Here is a 20,510-nt window from a genome sequence, read left to right as displayed (position 1 = left end):
AGAAACTGTCCCAGAATCTTGAAGTATGCGTTTTTACACAGTTCGGTACATTTTGCCTGATGGGAGAGGGGAGAAGAGGGAGTGGCCAGGGTGCAACTCATCCTTGATTATGCTGCTGGCCTTGCCGAGAACCCATGAGGTAGAAATAGTAATCCAACTTTATTCTTGCCCATGTCGTCATCAATTCTCTCCAGATTCTCACCTGCAAACAAGGGGGAATTTAATGTAGCCAAATAACCTACCAATTTGTACATCTTTGGAATGTGGAGGGAAACCGGAGGACCCAGAAAAACCCACGTGGTCACGGAGAATTTGCAAACACCACACAGACAGCACCCCAGGTCAGGATTGAACCCAGGTTTCTGGTGCTCCACCAGTTCTCTTGCCCCAAATCCATTATGATGTTTTTCTGTTAAAATTATCAAAATAAATGGATGTTTTAAGCTTTTGGAACAAGAATGATCATGAAAGTCATTGGTCAGCATGGCATATGATATTCCTTCAGAAGTAATGAAGATTTATAGTGAGAAGATTACCTTTTAAAAAAAATTGATATCTGGTGGCTGGTTCCATAACCAATTGATATTAAATGAGAATCCCCAATGCAAGTCCTATTCCAGTATCATCAATATCATTCTGCAACTGTAGTATGAAGAAGTCTTGAAACAATTTTTGATTTACTAATATAAAATGCATTATTTTGCTTATTCTTTTGAAATAAGCATAGTGGCACTGATGAGAGATGCGATGCTTCATAGTGCAGAGACCCAGGTTTCATCCTGATTGGGAACATGGATAGGAAATATTTAAATTGATATGAACCAAATGGATCGACTGGGCTTATATTCACAGGAATTTAGATGAGATGGCATCTTATAGAAACATATACAACTCTTCAGGGATTGGACATGCTAGATGCAGGAAAAATGTTCCCAATGTTGGGGGAGTCCAGAACCAGGAGTCACAGTTTAAGAATGAGGTAGGCCATTTAGGACTGAGATGAGGAAAATCTTTTTCACCCATAGAGTTGTGAATCTGGAATTCTCTGCCACAGAAGGTAGTGGAGGCCAATTCACTGGCTGGATGTTTTCAAGAGAATTAGATATAGCTCTAAGGGCTAACAGAATCAAAGGAAATGGGGAGAAAGCAGGAACGGTGTACTTATTTTGGATGATCAGCCATAATCATATTGAATGGCGGTGCTGGCTCGAAGGGCAGAATGGCCTACTCCTGCACCTATTTTCTATGTTTCTAAATATGGGCAGGTGGGACTAGTGTGGATTTTGTTCGGCATGGTTGAGCCAGGTCAAAGGGCCCACAGTATTTCCATGCTAAGTTACTCTGTGACTCCATGATCTTGGGTGCTGTCTGTGTGTAGTTTGCATGTTCCCCCTGTGATCACGAGGTTTTCCTCCAGGTGCTCCGGTTTCCTCCATCATCCCAAAGAAGCATGGATTTGTTGGTTAATTGGTTGCTGCAAAATTCCCCCTAGTGTGTAGAATTGGATGAGAAAGTGGGATAACATAGGACTAGTGTGAAGGGGTTATGGATGGTTAGCGAGGACTTGGTGGGCTGGATGGCCTGTTTCCATGCTGTACCTTAAACTACAACTCACGCTCATCACCTACAATTATGTACAGTATTAGCAGGTTCTTATATTGGAGATTAATGTCCTTACTCAGGTACTTTTATTACTTACACTCTACTGTTTCATGGTACATTTCACCAGAACAAATACAAAAAGCAATTAAAAAAAGCCTTGACATTTTTTTAAAGTTTCAGTGCCATGTTATTGAAAATGCACCTTGACTGTAATGAAACACAATTGCAACTATTTTCAGTTCATTTTGCCATGGTGCAGAAATTTTACACCTTTCTTTGGACTTTAGAGATACTGCGCGGAAACAGACCCTTTGTCCAACCGAATCCGCGGCGACCAGCGATCATTCCGTACACTAACACTGTCCTGCACACTAGAGACAATTTAGAATTTTTTTTACCGAAGCCAATTAACCTACAAACCTATTCGTCTTTGGAGTGTGGATGGAAATGGGAGTACCCAGAGAAAACCCACACGGTCACAGGGTGAACGTACAAACTCCATACAGACAGTACCCGTAGTCGAAATCAAACCCGGATGTGTGGCCCAGTAAGGCAGCAACTCTGGTATGTGCTTACTTGGCACATTGGTGTGGTGCCAGTGAAATTAGCCCATGTTTTTCCGGGAGAGATTATCATTGATTCCCAGAATAATTGTGTTTACATTGAGCAGTGCTGAAGTAAGTTCCTGGTGTAACATATCATGCATGCCATCACTTCCCACCTTGATATCTCCATTGTCCAATTTCACCCAAATTAATCTTATCTCAATAATTTGACCCCTAAGTCATCTCACCCTCGATTATCCTTGGAGACACTGTTGCAGGGTACACTTGGATACCCTTGGGGCTCATAATCTCCATCTACCCCCCCCCCCCCTCCTGTTCCACTGTTATGTGGAAACAAGCCCTACAGCCAATTTGCCCACACCGACCAACGTTCCATCTACACTAGTCCCACCTGCCTGTGTTTGGCTCATATCCCTCTAAACTGTCTTATCCATGTACCTGTCTCAATGTTTTTTGAACGTTGCGATATCTCCGGCAGCTCGTCCCATACATCCCCCACCCTTGTGTGAAAAAGTTACCTCTCAGATTCCTATTAAAGCCTGTATATAATGGAAAAAACAGTTAAAAGTTTGGGTAGATGGTATAACAGGAAGTTGGATGTCACAGACCAGGTTCAGCATCTTAGAAAGGATGTTACTGACGGGTTAGAAAGGATAGAGAAATCAGGGCTTCCAGGCAAGTTAAAGTTGTGGTGTTCGCAGTTTGGGCTATTCCCTAGGTTGATGTGGGCAGACAGTATATGAGGTGCCAATTTCTAAGGTGAAAAGGTTAGAGAGATTGGTTAGTTCATATATTAGTTCCACGGTGTCTTATTAATGTGGCTTTGTATGGGAAAGGTATTCTCCATTTACCGTTGTCCAGCCTAACAGAGGAGTTTAAGTGTGCTAAGATTTGGTTAGAGATGCAATTATCAGGGAGTAAGAATATCTTAGTTAGTAATCTGGAGCCGAGTGTAACTAGAGGGATGAAGTGGAACTCAAAGCAGGCAGTAGAAGAAGCACAAGCAGTCTGAGGCCGACAGACATTGTTGGTAGGGTGCAGCAAGGGAAAGGAGGCTAATGCTCCTGTCCCACTTAGGAAACCTGAACGGAAACCTCTGGAGACTTTGCGCCCCACCCAAGGCTTCCGTGTGGTTCCCGGAGGTTGCAGGTGGTTGTCGGAGGTTGCAGGTAGTGGAAGCAGGTAGGGAGACTGACAAAAACCTCTGGGAACCTCGGAACCGCACGGAAACCTTGGGTGGGGCACAAAGTCTCCAGAGGTTTCCGTTCAGGTTTCCTAAGTGGGACAGGGACAGGGCTCAGCATAGGGAAACCAGTGTGGAGTAAGGCAGGTCCAACAGAGAGGAGGAAATTGGTTGTAGAGCAGGTACATCGTCAGGAGAAAGTAGTGAGGTGTGTAAGGGCAGCAGCTCAAGTTAAGCAGGGACAGTGGATGAACTGGGAAAGTGTAGAAAAGAGGAGGTTTAGCTGGAGGGACCTGTGGTGTATGGAGGTGGGCCATGTAAGTTTCTTTATAAGGGCTATTTATGATGTGCTGCCAACACCGCTGAACCTCAAACAATGAGTAGGTGGGGATCCAGCGTGTCCCATGTGTTTCAAGGTGGCAACGTTGAGGCATATTTTGTCAGGATGTAGGACTAGTCTTTCTCAGGGTCAGTATACTTGGCGGCATAACCAGGTATTGAAGTGCATAGCAGCAGCAATTGAGAGGAGGAGAGTACAGGTGAATTCAGTAGACATCAGGACTGAGAGTGTAGTGATTCATTTTGTCCATGAGGGAGAGAAAAGTAGAGGGGGGAAGTTTTCAGACAGGTATGAGTCAGGCCAGTTACGGGGAGCCAATGATTGGGAGATGCGGGTAGATTTGGGAGGAAAGCTTGTTGTTCCGCAGGAAATAATTACTACTAGTTTGAGGCCTAATATAGTGTTATAGTCAGTTAGTCAAAGGATAGTGTATTTTATAGAACTGACAACGCCTTGGAAGAACTTAGTGGATGAGGTATATGAAAGGAAAAGGTAGAGTTGGCAGCAGAAGTGGATCAACGAGGATAGAGAGCAAGAGTATGTCCAGTAGAGTTGGGTTGTAGAGGTTTCATAGCGAGATCAACCACGTCGCTATTTGGAGAGCTGGGAATTTGTGGACAGAGTTTGAGTCAGGCTGTAAAGCAAATATCAGAGGCAGCAGAGCAAGGCAGTAGGTGGATTTGGTGGAGAAGAAATTGGGTCAGATGGAGGCAGAAAGGAAACGTATGACATGCAATATGTGTATTTCTTTGTAATTGTAGTCTGTGCAAGTGTATCCCGATCTTATGCAAGGGTGGTATTTGTGGTGTTACGAACTTAATGATGGGCCAGGATTAGGGTAATATAGGATGCAGGTGTTTAGCATTGGTTAGAATGAGCTAATTGTCTACAGCTTCCTTTATTTAGTAGACTGGTAGCAGAGGTGGTGAGAGCAGGTTTTAAGGGGTGGGTGTTTTTTCTGGGATGCCAGAACCAACTGTTGAGCCTTCCTGAGGTGTTGTGGGCCTATCTCAACAAAACACCAATGAAGGGAAGTGCCCACTCGATAACCCCAATGATATACTTGCATCTACAGGATTAGTTGTTATTTTTAAGAGAATTAATATGCAGATAGCTGGGTTTTTTTGCATATGGAGTCATTTATTGTAAGTTGGACTGTGAGAGAAAACCAGAGCATCTGGAGAAAACCCATGTAATCAGAGGGAGAATGTAAGGCAGCAATTCTACTGCTGTGCCACCGTGCCACTGATTAATTTGGAAGGTTTTGCAAAGACCGTGCGAGAGGCATTTTCTAATGCTTTGAAAGGAAACTGAAGGAGGCACAAGTCTCTGAAGCAAATAAAGGGGCAAAAATCAATGCTGCCTGGTAGACTAGGAATTTTGTGCTACATCTCAGGTTTTGATCTTCAAGTAATCTTTTCCTCAAAGGCAAATCTGGCAATGTGATAGTGTAATTAGTTATTGATGCCTGTCTTTGTTTGGAAGTGCCTGCCAAGAATTGGGAACTGGTCCAAGGTCCTGTTGTGAGCTATTATCATTGAAGAACAGTGTGCTGCAATAGGAGTGGACTCCTTCTCATCAGTTTCCCCTTCAGCACGTGGGGATCTTACTGTTTTTAAATTCATTGGCTTAAACAAAATATTTCTAAACTTTGCCAAGTAACCCAGAGCTAGTTGAAATTGCCAAAATGCTCAGTGCATTGTTAACAATCATCCAAGCTACGTGTTGGGTGAAGGGTGATATTGATATGGGATGGAGTGAATTAACAGGACAAATAGAAATTTACTCGGGAATTCATTTAAGATTAAGGAAAATGTGATGGATTCAAAATAACCAATGATAAAGAAAAGTACATGCCGCCATTTAAATCTTACCGTTCTGTTTATCTAAGTCATTTCCAAGACTTTGATAAGCAATGTTTTATAAAGATACAGTGGCACAGTTGGTAGACTTGTTGCCTTGGTGCGAGAGACCCGGGTTCGATCTTGACCATGGGTGTGGTCTGTGTGGAGTTTGCGTGGGTTTCCTCTGGGTGCTCAAGTTGCCTCCCATATTCCAAAGACATGCAGGCTTTTGGTTTGATTGGCTTCTGTAAATTGTCCCTAGTGTGTGGGATAGAACTAGTGCATGGGTGATAGCTGGTCAGTGTGGACTCGATGGGCTGAGAGGCCTCTTTCCACACTGTATCTCTAAACTAAACTAAACTAAACTAAACAATCAAGAAGGGGAAACTTAAGTGGAGACTGGGTTCAATCCTGACTTTGGGTGCTGTCTGTGTGGAGTTTGCCTGTTCTCCCTGTGATCGCATAGCATTTCTCCGGGTGCTCCAGTTTCCTCCCACATCCCAAAGAAGATGTGCAGGTTTGTCGAGAAGGGGAAATTTCAGTGAAGATATAAAGTGACCTTCAAAGACGTGTGAGTTTGTAGGTTAATTGGCTTCTGTAAATTGCCCCAAAAGTGGATGCGAAAGTGCAATAACATAGAACTAGTGTGAACGGGTGATTGATGGTCAGTGTGGTTTTGGTGGGCTGAAGGCCCAGTTGCTATACTGTATCTTTTTATTAATCAATTATTCAATTCTTAACAAATGTGAAATTTCTTTAAAAAAAGGTCTAAACGTCCTCCTAGAAAGTTGATTGGGAGTCACCTGATTTATCTTCACAACGGCAATTCATGACGGAACTACTTCCTTAATTGTGAGGCTGTGTATCTAATGACTCCCAGAAGGTCTCTATTCAGTCCTCAAAGTGTTTGTTTATTTTTTTTTAATGTTCTTTTTATGTCACCTCTCCCTTCTTCCATTCCTCCCCAGGTCACCAGGCTCCCTGACTACATTTCTTAGAACTCTCTAAATTCTGCTTAAAACCGGCAATCTAACCATATTTTCAGCCATCTTTGCACTTCCCTTTCTAATTCAAACTTGGTATGTTCAAAGGTTTAATGATTCCTTTATTATCATGTGCACCAAGGTACAGTGAGATTCTATTTTTGCATACAGACCTGTAATGCCCCTGTCCCACTTAGGAAACCTGAACGGAAACCTCTGGAGACTTTGTGCCCCACCCAAGGTATCTGTGCGGTTCCCGGAGATTGCAGGTGGTTGCCGGAGTTTGCAGGTAGTGGAAGCAGGTAGGGTGACTGACAAAAACCTCCGGGAACCGCACGGAAACCTTGGGTGGGGCGCAAAGTCTCCAGAGGTTTCCATTCAGGTTTCCTAAGTGGGACAGGGGCATAAGACTATTGCCATAACATAAGTACAATACCCAGTTAAGCACCTTTTAGACTTTAGAGATAAGTCGACACAAACTCAGTCCACCGAGTTTGTGTCGACCAGTGGACTCCCCGTGCACTAGCACTATCCTATAGACTGGGGACAATTTACAATTTTACTAAAGCCAATTAATCTACAAATCTGAGTGTGGGAGGAGACCAGAGCACCCGGGGAAAACCCCACATGGTCACAGGGAGATCACACAAACTCCGTAGACAGTACCCGCAGTCAGGGTTGAACATGGATGTCTGGTGCAGTAAGGCAGCAACATTGCGCCACTGTGCAGCCTGATGCATGGAAACAGCCCACTGAGTCTATATGCAATAATGCCAAGCACATTCTGAAAATGTATCCTAACGATGTATGTGGGCAATTTGGGCTAAAATTAGAAATAGAATAAATTATCCAGATTCGTTTCTTCAATTTATTTGTCAAAATTAGATAATCCTTTTAAATTTGCCGTTGAATTACAGTACCTCATTTGGTTATGTACATAACCCTGGAGGAGGTAACATTATGTTAAAGGCCTGTATGACGTCTGTAAATTCGGTTTTCTACACTTCACTGAGGAAAGCAATTCATCTCCCAGTCCATTACTGACTTCTTGCTTGACAAAGATATTCATCAGCTCAGGTATAATCAATTATTCTCTGTGCAAATTGTAACAAAGTTGAATCATTGAATTTGTAAAATCGTTTTTCAGTTAATTTGTTTCCCTGTCGATATGGAGACGAAAGGCAACAATCAACAATTGCATTTAATTAAAAAAAACCTGTTTGTGACAGTAAGTCCTACCTCGGATTTTTTTTTGGAATCATTCAACATCTTAAATGCATGCTTTAGATAAGAAATTAAAAGTGCAAGCCCACACTTCTGTTACGCACACTGTAATGTTGCCATCTTCCATTTGTCCAAAGGAACATAGAGAACTAAATAGGTATGCCATTCGCCTGAAGAACAAGGAACTATCCTGTGTAGGAAGGAACTGCAGATGCTGGTTAAAACCGAAGATAGACACAAAAAGCTGGAGTATCTCAGCGGGTCAGAGAGCATCTCTGGAGAAAAGGAGTAGGTGACGTTTCGGGTTGAGACCCATCTTCAGACTGGAACTACCCTGCATCTCTTCTCCCCACTCCCGCCTGTCCCCTTTCACTTTTATCGCACCATTTTACATTTTACTCTTTTTCTCTCCTTAACTGACACCCTTTTCAACTATATCTTTTGTCAACTTACTCCACCCAGCTGCCAACACACCGCCCACTTACCTCTATCCACCTATCACTTCCAGGCTTTGTCCCGCCCCAGCTCTCTTTTCCAGCTTTCCTCCCTCTCTTACAACCAAACTCAAGATGTAGGAAATTCGGAGAGAAGCTCTTTATTGTATATCCATATTGTTAATAAATTCATTATTAAATAAGTGGTAACAAAACTATTTAAAGCAATCATAGGTCTGGACAAAGGTCATACAAGGTGTTTTTTTGAGTTTCAGAGTCATCGAGAAGAACAGCAGAGAAAAAGGCTCTTTGGCCCAACTCATTCATGATAGCATTTTTACCGATCTACACTGATCCCATTTGGCCACATTAGAGCTACATTCTTCCATGCCTAGCCTCTTTAAGTGCCTGTCCAAATGTCTCAAACTAATTATTGTATCTGATTCGATTAGGTCCTCAGTGTGTTCAAGATATTGACCATGCTGTGTAAATGTATGATTTTTTTTTTATAGTTATCAAATTTGCAACAGTTTATTTGAGGTAGTACCTGGCAGAATAGACAATGGTGAATCAGTTGATGTGGTGTGTTTGGATTTCTCAGAGGAGTTTCAATAGACTGACACAGCAGTCATTACTGAACAAAGCTAGAATGCACAATTGAGTCATTCTATGTCTTTGGCCATTAACTCTCTAAACCTATATAATCCATGTACCTGCCTAAATGTTTCGTAAACGTTGCAATAGTCCCTGCCACAACCACCTCCTCTAGCAGCTCGTTCCATACACCCACCACCCTTTTTGTGAAAAAGTTATCCCTCAGGTCCTATTAAATCTTTTCCTCCTCACTTTATTTCCTCTGGTTCTCTATTCCCCTACTCTGGGCAAGAGACTCTGTGCGTTTACCTGATCCATTCCTCTCATAGTTTTTTACACCTCTATAAGATCACCCCTCATCCTCCTGCACTCCAATGATGTGCCTTAGCCTGTTCAACCTCTTTCTATAGCTCAGGCCCTCGCGTCCTGGCAACATCCTCGTAAATCTTCTCTGCACCCATTCCAGCTTGACACACCTTTCCTTATAACATGGTGCCCAAAACTGAACACAATACTCTAAATGTGGCCTCACCAACATTTTATATATCTGCAACACGACCTCCCAACTTCTATACTTGCCAGGCTTAGTCCAGCCGCCACAGCTCTTTGCCAGCTCCGCTACTAAAATCACTCCCCACCCTAAACATCACCTATCCATGTCCTCCACAGAAGCTGCCAGATCCGCAGAGTTATTCCAGCACTTTGTGTTCAACCACATCAATATGGTGTCTTCTATTCCACAAGATTTAATAGCAATAAACAGTTGTTTATAGAATAGTGCTGAAATGATTTCTGGAAACATTCCCCAGTCCACAATATTAGTTTATTCCATGAAAAATTCAGTTACTGTGTGTTTATGAGATGTGATCTTTACAAATCCATGTTGGTTCTCTCTAATCAACTCCGGTTCCTCAAAGTGCTCAGTCACTCTGCACTTAATTATATTTCCAATAAATTCTACCTAATATTATCCACTCATCTTTCTTCCCTGTTGATGTGTGCCTGCTCTATCTCAAGGACAAATCACATAAAGGATTTATCCGCTGAGTTTCTATTACTATATTTATTATCGCTGCAATCCCTGGGAACCAAGTATTAATTAGTTATAAGATGCAAATGTATCCCCTGATTTCAGACCAGTCAGATGTAGTCAGAATTATTTTGCTTTTGAAATGATTGCACCATTTTTTCAAGGTATGCAAATGTGCAATTTTATTTGTCGTCTAGAATTTTAAAATATATACCAATATTGCTTAAATGTCTTTAAATGTTCCATAACTGTTTGAAAAGACATGAGTAATATCAATGGCTTTCTCTTGGCCTTTGGTGTTATGCAATTGATGGTGAGAAAGAGACAGAGAAAGATAGAGAGGGAGAGAGAGACGGAGAGAGTGACCGAGAGAGTGGCAGAAAGAGTGACACAGAGACAGAGACAGGCCGAGAGTGAGCGAAAAATTGACAGAGACAGAGAGATATTGATGATTGCAGTTGCCATCGTTCTTTAACTAGAGGTTACAATCAATTTCTGAATTGAATTGAATATTGAATTGAATTGAATACCTTTATTGTCATTCAGACCTTACGGTCTGAACGAAATTTCGTGCCTGCAGTCATACATACAATCATACAATAATAAACAACAATAAACACAAATTAACATCCACCACAGTGAGTCCTCCAAGCACCTCCTCACTGTGGTGGAGGCAAAAATCTTAGGGTTACTGTCTCTTCCCTCCTCTTCTCCCTCTGCGCTGAGGCGATTCCCCACCGGGCGATGGCACAAACAGTCCCGCGGCTCACCGAACCCCGCGAACGGGCCGGCTCAAACACCGCGGCCCGGGGTGGTCGAAGCTGCCGCCCTCCAGTCCAGCGGACGCAGCCCCGAACCAGAGGGTATGGGTTTAAGGTGAAGAGGGAAAGATTTTATAGGAATCTGAGGGGTAACTCTTTCACGCAAAGCGTGGTGGTATATGGAACGAGCAGCCAGAGGAGGTAGTTGATGCAGGGACTATTGCACCATTTAAGAAGCAATTAGACAGGTACATGGATGAAGTAGGTTAAGAGGAATATGGGCCCAATGCAGGCAAGTGGGACTAGTGTAGGTGGAACATGTTGGTCGGCATGGGCAAGTTGAGCCCCAGGGCCTGTTTCCATGCTGTATGACACTGGGTATAATTCTAACCTGAAGCATTTGTGAAATACTTGGTCAATATTAAAGTTCCCATTCTGCTAATCACATTTATAAAATAACACTGTATCTAGGTGAAGGTGTTTAATTCTCCTTCAGCTTTGCTTGTCATGACTTCCGGTTGAGCCCGAGGGTTTCATTTAATGCAGACTTCTCTAAACCAATCGTGAATTTATAAAGAAGAGAATGAAACGCAGTGTGTGTGGCTGAATATTAATCATGCAGATTACGTGCCTCAGTCCACACTAACAAGAGCTGTTCATGATCCAGTTTTATTTGGCCATGTTAAACTAAAACAAAGGAAGTCTGATAATAACAAGGAACGGCAGATAGACACAAATGCTGGTGTAATTCAAGGGTCAGGCAGCATCATAGAAACATAGAAAAACATAGAAAAATAGGTGCAGGAGCAGGCCATTCGGCTCTTTGAGCCAGCATCACCCTGGAGAAAAGGAATAGGTGAAGTTACGGATTGAGACCCTTCTTCGGATTGAGAGTCAGGGGAGAGGGAAACTAGAGGTATGAAAAGTAACAGAACAAATCACAGCCGGCAGTGATGACTCAACAAGGAAAGGGAAAATAGATTATGAAAGAAAACTGGCAGGGAACATAAAAACTGACTGCAAAAGTTTTTATAGATATGTGAAGAGAAAAAGATTAGTTAAAACAAATGTAAGTCCATTGCAGTCAGAAACAGGTGAATTGATCATGGGGAACAAGGACATGGCAGACCAATTGAATAACTACTTTGGTTCTGTCTTCACTAAGGAAGACATAAATAATCCGCCGGAAATAGCAGGGGACCGGGTGTCAAATGAGATGGAGGAACTGAGTGAAATCCAGGTTAGCCGGGAAGTGGTGTTAGGTAAATTGAATGGAATAAAGGCTGATAAATCCCCAGGGCCAGATAGGCTGCATCCCAGAGTACTTAAGGAAGTAGCCCCAGAAATAGTGGATGCATTAGTGATAATTTTTCAAAACTCTTTGGATTCTGGAGTAGTTCCTGAGGATTGGAGGGTAGCTAATGTAACCCCACTTTTAAAAAGGGAGGGAGAAAGAAAACGTGGAATTACAGACCAGTTAGTCCAACATCGGTAGTGGGGAAACTGCTAGAGTCAGTTATTAAAGATGGGATAGCAGCCATTTGGAAAGTGGTGAAATCATTGGACAAAGTCAGCATGGATTTATGAAAGGTAAATCATCTGACGAATCTTACGACGATGTAACTAGTAGAGTGGATAAGGGAGAACCAGTGGATGTGTTATATCTGGACTTTCAGAAGGCTTTCGACAAGGTCCCACATAAGAGATTATTATACAAACTTAAAGCACACGGTATTGGGGGTTCAGTATTGATGTGGATAGAGAACTGGCTGGCAGACAGGAAGCAAAGAGTAGGAGTAAACGGGTCCTTTTCAGAATGGCAGGCAGTGACTAGTGGGGTACCGCAAGGCTCAGTGCTGGGACCCCAGCTATTTACGATATATATTAATGATTTGGACGACGGAATTGAATGCTACATCTCCAAGTTTGCGGATGACACGAAGCTGGGGGGCAGTGTTAGCTGTGAGGAGGATGCTAGGAGGCTGCAAGGTGACTTGGATAGGCTGGATGAGTGGGCAAATGCATGGCAGATGCAGTATAATATGGATAAATGTGAGGTTATCCACTTTGGTGGCAAAAACAGGAAAGTAGACTATTATCTGAATGGTGGCCGATTAGGAAAAGGGGAGATGCAACGAGACCTGGGTGTCATGGTACACCAGTCATTGAAAGTAGGCATGCAGGTGCAGCAGGCAGTGAAGAAAGCAAATGGTATGTTAGCATTCATAGCCAAAGGATTTGAGTATAGGAGCAGGGAGGTTCTACTGCAGTTGTACAGAGTCTTGGTGAGACCACACCTGGAGTATTGTGTACAGTTTTGGTCTCCTAATCTGAGGAAAGACATTCTTGTCATAGAGGGAGTACAGAGAAGGTTCACCAGACTGATTCCTGGAATGTCAGGACTTTCATATGAAGAAGGACTGGATAGACTCGGCTTGTACTCGCTAGAATTTAGAAGATTGAGGGGGGATCTTATAGAAACATACAAAATTCTAAAGGGGTTGGACAGGCTAGATGCAGGAAGATTGTTCCCGATGTTGGGAACGTCCAGAACAAGGGGTCACAGTTTAAGGATAAGGGGGAAATCTTTTAGGACCGAGATGAGAAAAACATTTTTCACACAGAGAGTGGTGAATCTCTGGAATTCTCTGCCACAGAAGGTAGTTGAGGCCAGTTAATTGGTTATATTTAAGAGGGAGTTAGATGTGGCCCTTGTGGCTAAAGGTATCAGGGGGTATGGAGAGAAGGCAGGTACAGGATACTGAGTTGGATGATCAGCCATTATCATATTGAATGGCGATGCAGGCTCGATGGGCCAAATGGCCTGCTCCTGCACCTATTTTCTATGTTTCTATGTTTCTAACAAAGGTAGAGCCCACAATGGTCTATTGTTGGCTGTGGAAGAGGTGGTAATGAAAGGATACAAACAATGAAACTAGCAAGCCGATTAAGGTGGGGGAGTGTCAGTGAGAGGGAATGCAAGGGTTTCTTGAACTGCAAGGAACTGCATTTGCTGGCTTATACCAAAGATAGACACAAAATGCTGCAGTACCTTAGTATGTCAGGCAGCAACTCTAGAGAACATGGACAGGTGGCGTTTTGGGTTGAGACACTTCTTCAAATTGATTGTGAGGGGGTGGGAAAGAAAGCTGAAATGGAAACAGAACGTTTTGTTTTACATGGATATTGTGTTCATTTTCAACGTTTGCATAAATGTGCAAAAGATTTTGATTGTTAGCCTATGCTCCTACAGGAATCAAACAATCAAAACACGTAACTCTGGATTCAAAAGGGTGGCACAGCGCCAGAGACCCGGGTTCAATCCTGACAACGTCTGTATGTAGTTTGCACGTTCTCCCTATGATCTCACAGGTTACCTCCGGGTGATCCAGTTTCCTCCCATACTCCAAAGACATACATGCTTGGAAGCTAATTAGCTTGGTGATGATCTAAATTATCCTTAGTGTGTGTGTATAATGGTGTCTAATGGTGTTAGTGTGCGAGGGTCGCAGGTCGGCGTAGAGTCGGTGGGCCAAAGGGCCTGTTTCCACACTGTATCTCTAAATTAAACTAAACTAAATTAATTTTGACATATCAGAACAAACAGTTCAGACTAAAAATATATATTCATTCATCTACATGCTTTTTACAATACTTAGTTACATAAAAAAAAGTGACATTTCCTGTTTGAATATCTAATTGAAAGGTTCTTTACACGTATTTTCAAACAGGAATGGAATGAAAATGAATGCTTTGCAACTAGCAATGATGTTCTTGATTTTTAAGAGAATAAAAGGGATATTCATCTTGTTGCCGGCAAGACTGCGGTTACTATAAAGGGCCTGTCCCACTTAGGCGACGTTTTAGGCGAGTGCAGGAGCGTCTGCGCTCGCCTCATGATCGCCATATGGTCGCCACATGTTCGCTGGTGATCTCTGGTGAGTCTCCTTCATGGTCGCGAGGAGTTCCCGCATTCTGGGAACTAGTCGTGGCCTCAGTATGGTCGTAGCAAATTTTTCAACATGTTGAAAATTTTTCAGCGACCAAAGATTAGTCGCCATGGAGAAAAGCAATACTTTTGTAGTCGTAGGTGCAGTGGTAGTGGGGTTGCCATGTAGTTGTAGGTATTCAAGCTAGTCGTAGGTAGTTTAAGTTAATCTCCTTTGCTGACCGGGCATTTTCATTGGCTCATTGGGGAAAAAAAAAGCACGAGTTTCCAGAACCAAGCAAAACCGACCGGTAATGTTAAATGCCCGCCAAACTTCACAGCTGTGTATCTCTGGCTTATTGAAAGTTGTCTGGCTTCTTAAAAGTGTCTCCACTCCTTCTCCCTGCTTCTCCCCCACCCCTCTTCTCCCCTCCCCCCACCTCCCCGATCGTTTAAAGGACTTACCGTCCACTGTGCTAGCCGTCTTAACCTTCCTGTTCATCACGGTGTGTCAGTATCACCTTGACTTTGCACCGTGTGAATTTCAGACAGCGCTCCCCCGCTTTCCCTGGCCCCCACCTTTGTCGTGTGTGTGTGTGTGTGTGTGTGTGTGTGTGTGTGTGTGTGTGTGTGTGTGTGTGTGTGTGTGTGTGTGTGTGTGTGTGTGTGTGTGTGTGTGTGTGTGTGTGTGTGTGTGTGTGTGTGTGTGTGTGTGTGTGTGTGTGTGTGTGTGTGTGTGTGTGTGTGTGTGTGTGTGCGCTTGCCTGTTGTTCAGCGAGTGCCGCGAGCTTGACACTCGCCAGCAGTCCGCAGAAAAATCACCTAAGAGGGACAGGCCCTTTAGGATGCGAAATAACTTGATATTTTAATGGAATGACAATATCACGGCATTGCTTTTTATATTTGAATTGCTTCAGGTGACTAAAAAATATTCCAATGTCAGTCAGACACAGATGATACTTCAAAGACATGGAGATATGGGCCAGAAACCAACAGGAGCATTGTTTTAATCCAATGACTTCTTGGATCATCTTTCTTTTTCAGGCAAACAATGTTACTGGGTGAAGGCAGGAGAATGGGGTCGAGTGGGAGAAATAAATCGGCCATGATCGAATGGTGGAGAAGACTCGATGGACAGAATGTCCTAATTTTCCTCCAATACTACATGATCTTTTTCTTGATTGATTTATTAGGAACTATCATGCCGACATGTATAGTAGAGCTGAAGAATAATATAGCACAGAAACAGGGCCTTCAATGCAACACATCCATGCTGACCAAGATGCCCATCTAAGCTAGTCCTATTTATCAATGTTTGGTCCATAGCCCTTTAAACAGTACCCGTGCAAACATCATGCAGAGTTGTAGCTTTGCTTCAAAATCGATCTGTTGCTTTTTGTTTCCATTGAATGATTCTTATTATTTAGGAATTTAAAGATCTTGTAAGTCTTGGGATGTGTCCAATACAAGCAACATAATGAATCCAAACAGTAATCATAATGACTTACTACATTCCAGAATTACAGTTTACTGACAATTATGGAGCAGCCATATAGATTAGTTTGCAAAAGTGCAATCTTTTGGGCTCAGAAAAATGATTGGAATAAAAGGGGAATTAAATTATGGGATAGAATTAGGTGCAAAACTAAGGGAATGAACAGAAGAACAGAAACAAGCTGGTACTAACCCCAGATATTCAGAACTAAGACTGTATGAAGATCTAATAATACCTTGTTTAAAGAATAAGGTGCATACCATTTTCTTTGCCCACGCGTGATTATTCACTCCAATAATGTTGTTGATGAAGCAAAATCATGTCCTGGTTAAAATAAACAATGATAAATGTTATCCGGAGTTTTACATTTTCCAAATAAAAACAACTGATAAACGTAGAATTAACTTTATGAGAAATAAATCATGCTTGAGGTAGCATGAATATTGTTGAGGACAGCCAAGAAAATATCAACAACGATATTATTCAATTCTGTGGGGAAAATATGGAAAGCAGGCAATTATTTCAACAATAACTTCAACATGCAAATTATAATGCCATTATAATTGATTGCTCATTTTATGTGCAATTATGCAAATGAATTAACCTTGACAGTGACCTTTTAATATGCCATTACACAAAGTTTTCATTAAAGTTCATCATGTTTGTTTTACTTTTCAATTAAAATATTTTGAATTAATATCAAATTCAAACTATGTGGCCTTAACACAGTAAGGTATCCTTTATCTACTTTGGAGTTGCTAACTGATTTGATCCCAGACTGTTGAATCATTTTTAGTAAATTAATCTTGTAAGTGGTACACTCATGCTTACTTTCACCTCCTCTGTACACTTTTGATGTGAAATGTTCTCACACCCAAATTTTGTTGTTCTAAACAAGGCAATTTTTGTAATTGGCTAGATTGAATTTTTATGCAGGAATCTTGATTTAAAGAAAGATCCCAGAATGCAGGTTCATGCAAAGTTAAAAATCACACAAAAATATTTTGTTGAATCTACTGCCGTCTGATTTAAATCTATGTTAAATCTATGTAGATTTAATCTGTGTTAAATCTTAGATATAAAATCTCAAATCGCAAATCTCAAATCTCAAATAATTGCATAAGTCATTTGCCAGAATAGAAAAATCAAATACTAGAAGGCACATCTTTCAGGCGAGAGGGGCAAGTTTTTTTACATGGAAGGTAGTGAATACCTGGAATGCACTGCTGGAGGTGGAGGTTGAGGCAGATGTGAGTGGTATTTAAGATAATTTAGGTATATGAAGGGAATTGAATTATGTACACATAGATAAGAGTTGGTCTTGGCAACCTGTTCGACACAGACATTATGGGCTGAAGGCCCTGTTCTTGCACTGTACTCTTCTATGTTTTAATGTGGTATTTGTTTTAACATCTTTTTTTCAATGTAGTGTAATAGGTTTGGTCTAGGGAAGCGAATAAGATTTCTGAGAGTGGAAGTATGTTGTTAATTTGGGTACATTAACAGTATTCACTATTTAAATCTCATATTCACAAAGATAATTGAAACTTGCAAAGAGGCACAAGTGTGCGTCGGACAGCACAGTGGTGCAACAGTGGAATTGTTGCCTTACAGCGCCAGAGACCCTGGTTCGATCCTGACTAGGGGTGCTGTCTGTACGGAGTTTGTATGTTCTCCCTAGAACTGCTTCGGCTTCCTCCCACATTCCAAAGACGTAGAAGTTTTCAGTTAATTTCTGTAAATTGTCCCTAATGTGTAGGATAGTGCTAGTGTATGGGAATCGCTGGTTGGCGCAGACACGGGAGACCGAAGGGCCTGTTTCCGTGCCGTATCTATAAATTCTAAAGTGAATCTTACTTCCGATTATTTCATTGCACCTTCAAGTTTTTCTTTTTTTTTTAAAAATCTCTTTAATGATTTTTACTTCAATTCATTTAAGTATATTTGATTGTCAGAGATGTTAAAGTGAAATAGAGAGAAAAATACTGCTCAAGTTTACCTTGAGATGAGCATTTGTTCCCAGTCATCCCTTTGTTAAAAGCTGTCACGGTGATTTGTGTAACTGAGACTAAAGCCTTGTCCCTTAGTTATACCTCAACGCCCAAATCTTCGGGTGGAATACATGCACATTCAATCCTCCTGATCGGACTTGGGTTAGTGTGGATGGGAGCCATGAGCATTGAGCTGATTCCAGCTTAATTCTGTCCATTTCAGTGTTATCATTTCTCTGAACTTGTGTTGAATTAATGAAATAAGGAGGGATAAGTGCTCGCTGGAGGTCTGCCAGCTACAATTTCTGCTCCCATTAAATGGTTGCAGGCTCACTTTAGAATGGTTGATTGTTGTATCTGCCAACCCCGATTGTGATGGGATTTGTCAGTTTGCAACCAAGCTGTTTCCTGGATTATAGTTAAACATTGGATCATTTAGAAAACCAAAATCTTCGTGAATTACTTTCCTACTGCATTGACTGCCATTATAGAAGAGCAAAGTTGAATATAGTTACATGAAAATGGAGATCACACAAGGAAAAAAAAACATTATGCAAAGCTACAAAAGGTTGAAATAAAAGATACTCTTCCAATCGTACAGCATCTTAGATTGTGCTGAACCAAAGAATTGTTTTGAATTGTAGACACAAAGAATTGCTTATGCTGGTATACAGAATAAAACACGAAGTGCTGGAGTAACTCAGTGGGTCAGGCAGCATCTGTGGAGAAGATGGATAGGTGATATTTTGGACTGGCAAGAAGGGTCCCGGCCCAAAACATAACTTAAATATGTTTCCCAGAGATGCTGCCTGACCCACAGATTTACTCCAGCATTTTGAGTCTCTCTTTGATAACCCAGCATCTGCAGTCCCCTATTTGAGTTTGAGTTTAGTTTATTTTCACATGTAGCGAGGTACTGTGGAAAGCTTTTATCATGTGCTAACCAAGCGGAAAGACCCGATTACAATTGAGCCATTCGCAGTGTACAGATACATGATAAAGGGAATAATGTGAATAATAATAATAATAACTTTATTTATAACGTTTAGTACAAGGTAAAGTCCAATCAAAGATAGTCCGAGGGTCACGAATGAGGTAGATAGTAGCTCAGGGCTGCTCCCAAGTTGTTGGTAGGATAATTCAGTTGCCTGATAACAGCGGGGAAGAAACTGTCCCTGAATCTGGACGTGTACGTTTTCACACTTCTATACCTCTTGCCTGATGGGAGAGGGAAGAAGAAGGAGTGGCCGGGGTGTGACTCGTCTTTGATCAAGCTGGTGGCCTTGCGGAGGCAGCGTGAGGTGTAAATTGAATCAATGGAAGGGAGGTTGGTTTGGGTGATGGTCTGGGCTGCGTCCTCACTTCTCGGCAATTTCTTGCGGTCTTGGGTGGAGCTGTTCCCAAACCATGCTGTGATGCATCCTGATAAGATGCTTTCTATGGTGTGTCTATAGACGTTGGTGAGATTTTTGTTGGGAACCTGCCGAACTTCCTAAGCCTTCTAAGAAAGTAGAGGTGTTGGTGTGCCTTATTGGCCGGTGCTTCTGGGTGGTCCAGGACAAGTTGCTGTTAACATTGGTTCTACGTTTTTACATACCATCCTCACCTTTCAAGTGAACTGAAGAGTTAGGTGCCAATTTAACAGATCCAAATATATTACATTTGATTACTGAATGACATGTTTTAATTACTTCAGCACTCCGTTTATGCTTTGAATTGTAGTTAGCTTTGTAATGAAGAGATATCCATGTATCGTCTCAACAACTTGCTGCAACTAATTGTAAACCAAAATACATACAACAGGAACCCATTTACTCAAAAGTGCACTTCTCCCTTTGTTTTCTTTCAGATGTATATTCAAACCACCACGTTGACGATCTCCATAAATCTGAGTGCTTCTGTGTCGCTAGGCATGCTGTATATGCCCAAAGTTTATGTAATCCTATTCCACCCAGAGCAGAACGTGCAGAGACGTAAGCGCAGTCTAAAAGCTGTCGTGACAGCAGCCACAATGTCCAACAAGTTTACCCAGAAAGGAAATCTTCGCCCCAATGGAGAAGCCAAAACCGAACTATGTGAAAATCTCGAAACCCAAGGTAAAACATATTTTTGTCATTAAAATATTATTTGCCTTAAAAGCGATGAAGATATTACCACATAATTATTGAATGTATTGTTCGGAAAGTTATTTATCTGCCATTTCCATCAAAAGGAATATCCTTTAATTTAACACAGTTAATTTTCTAATTGGAATAATTTTGAGATAATTTTGGTATTTTTAAATTGATGTTTTTTAAAAGCCAGCTGCATGAACACAATGAATAGAGCCAACTGTTACTTAAAATGCTAATCTATTCAGCTTTGATAGTGTTTTCTTACAGATTGAATAAGCAATGCAGCAATTTGTTTTATAATTACAAAAAATATCTCACAATATGTTGCAATTTTAATTTATTTGTCTTGATTGCAAACAAGAGGAAAATAAAGTGACTCGGTGAAGGTGTCAAAATAGATAGGCTTTGCGCAGAATGTTGC

General features: G+C 41.7%; 1 protein-coding gene across 3 annotated transcripts in view; it reads left to right on the top strand.

Annotated features, from left to right (window-relative positions):
* Nucleotides 1-20,510, top strand: part of grm4 (glutamate metabotropic receptor 4) — an 844,630-nt gene that overhangs the window by 788,825 nt on the left and 35,295 nt on the right. For all 3 annotated transcript variants that reach the window (XM_033042492.1, XM_033042493.1, XM_033042494.1), the window contains exon 10: nt 19,825-20,071. In XM_033042492.1, coding sequence (XP_032898383.1) covers nt 19,825-20,071 — 247 coding nt within the window. The remainder of the gene's footprint in view (nt 1-19,824; nt 20,072-20,510) is intronic.

Source organism: Amblyraja radiata, chromosome 24, assembly GCF_010909765.2.
Source record: "Amblyraja radiata isolate CabotCenter1 chromosome 24, sAmbRad1.1.pri, whole genome shotgun sequence".
Taxonomy (NCBI): Eukaryota; Metazoa; Chordata; class Chondrichthyes; order Rajiformes; family Rajidae; genus Amblyraja; species Amblyraja radiata.
This window is presented reverse-complemented; position numbering and strand designations above follow the sequence as displayed.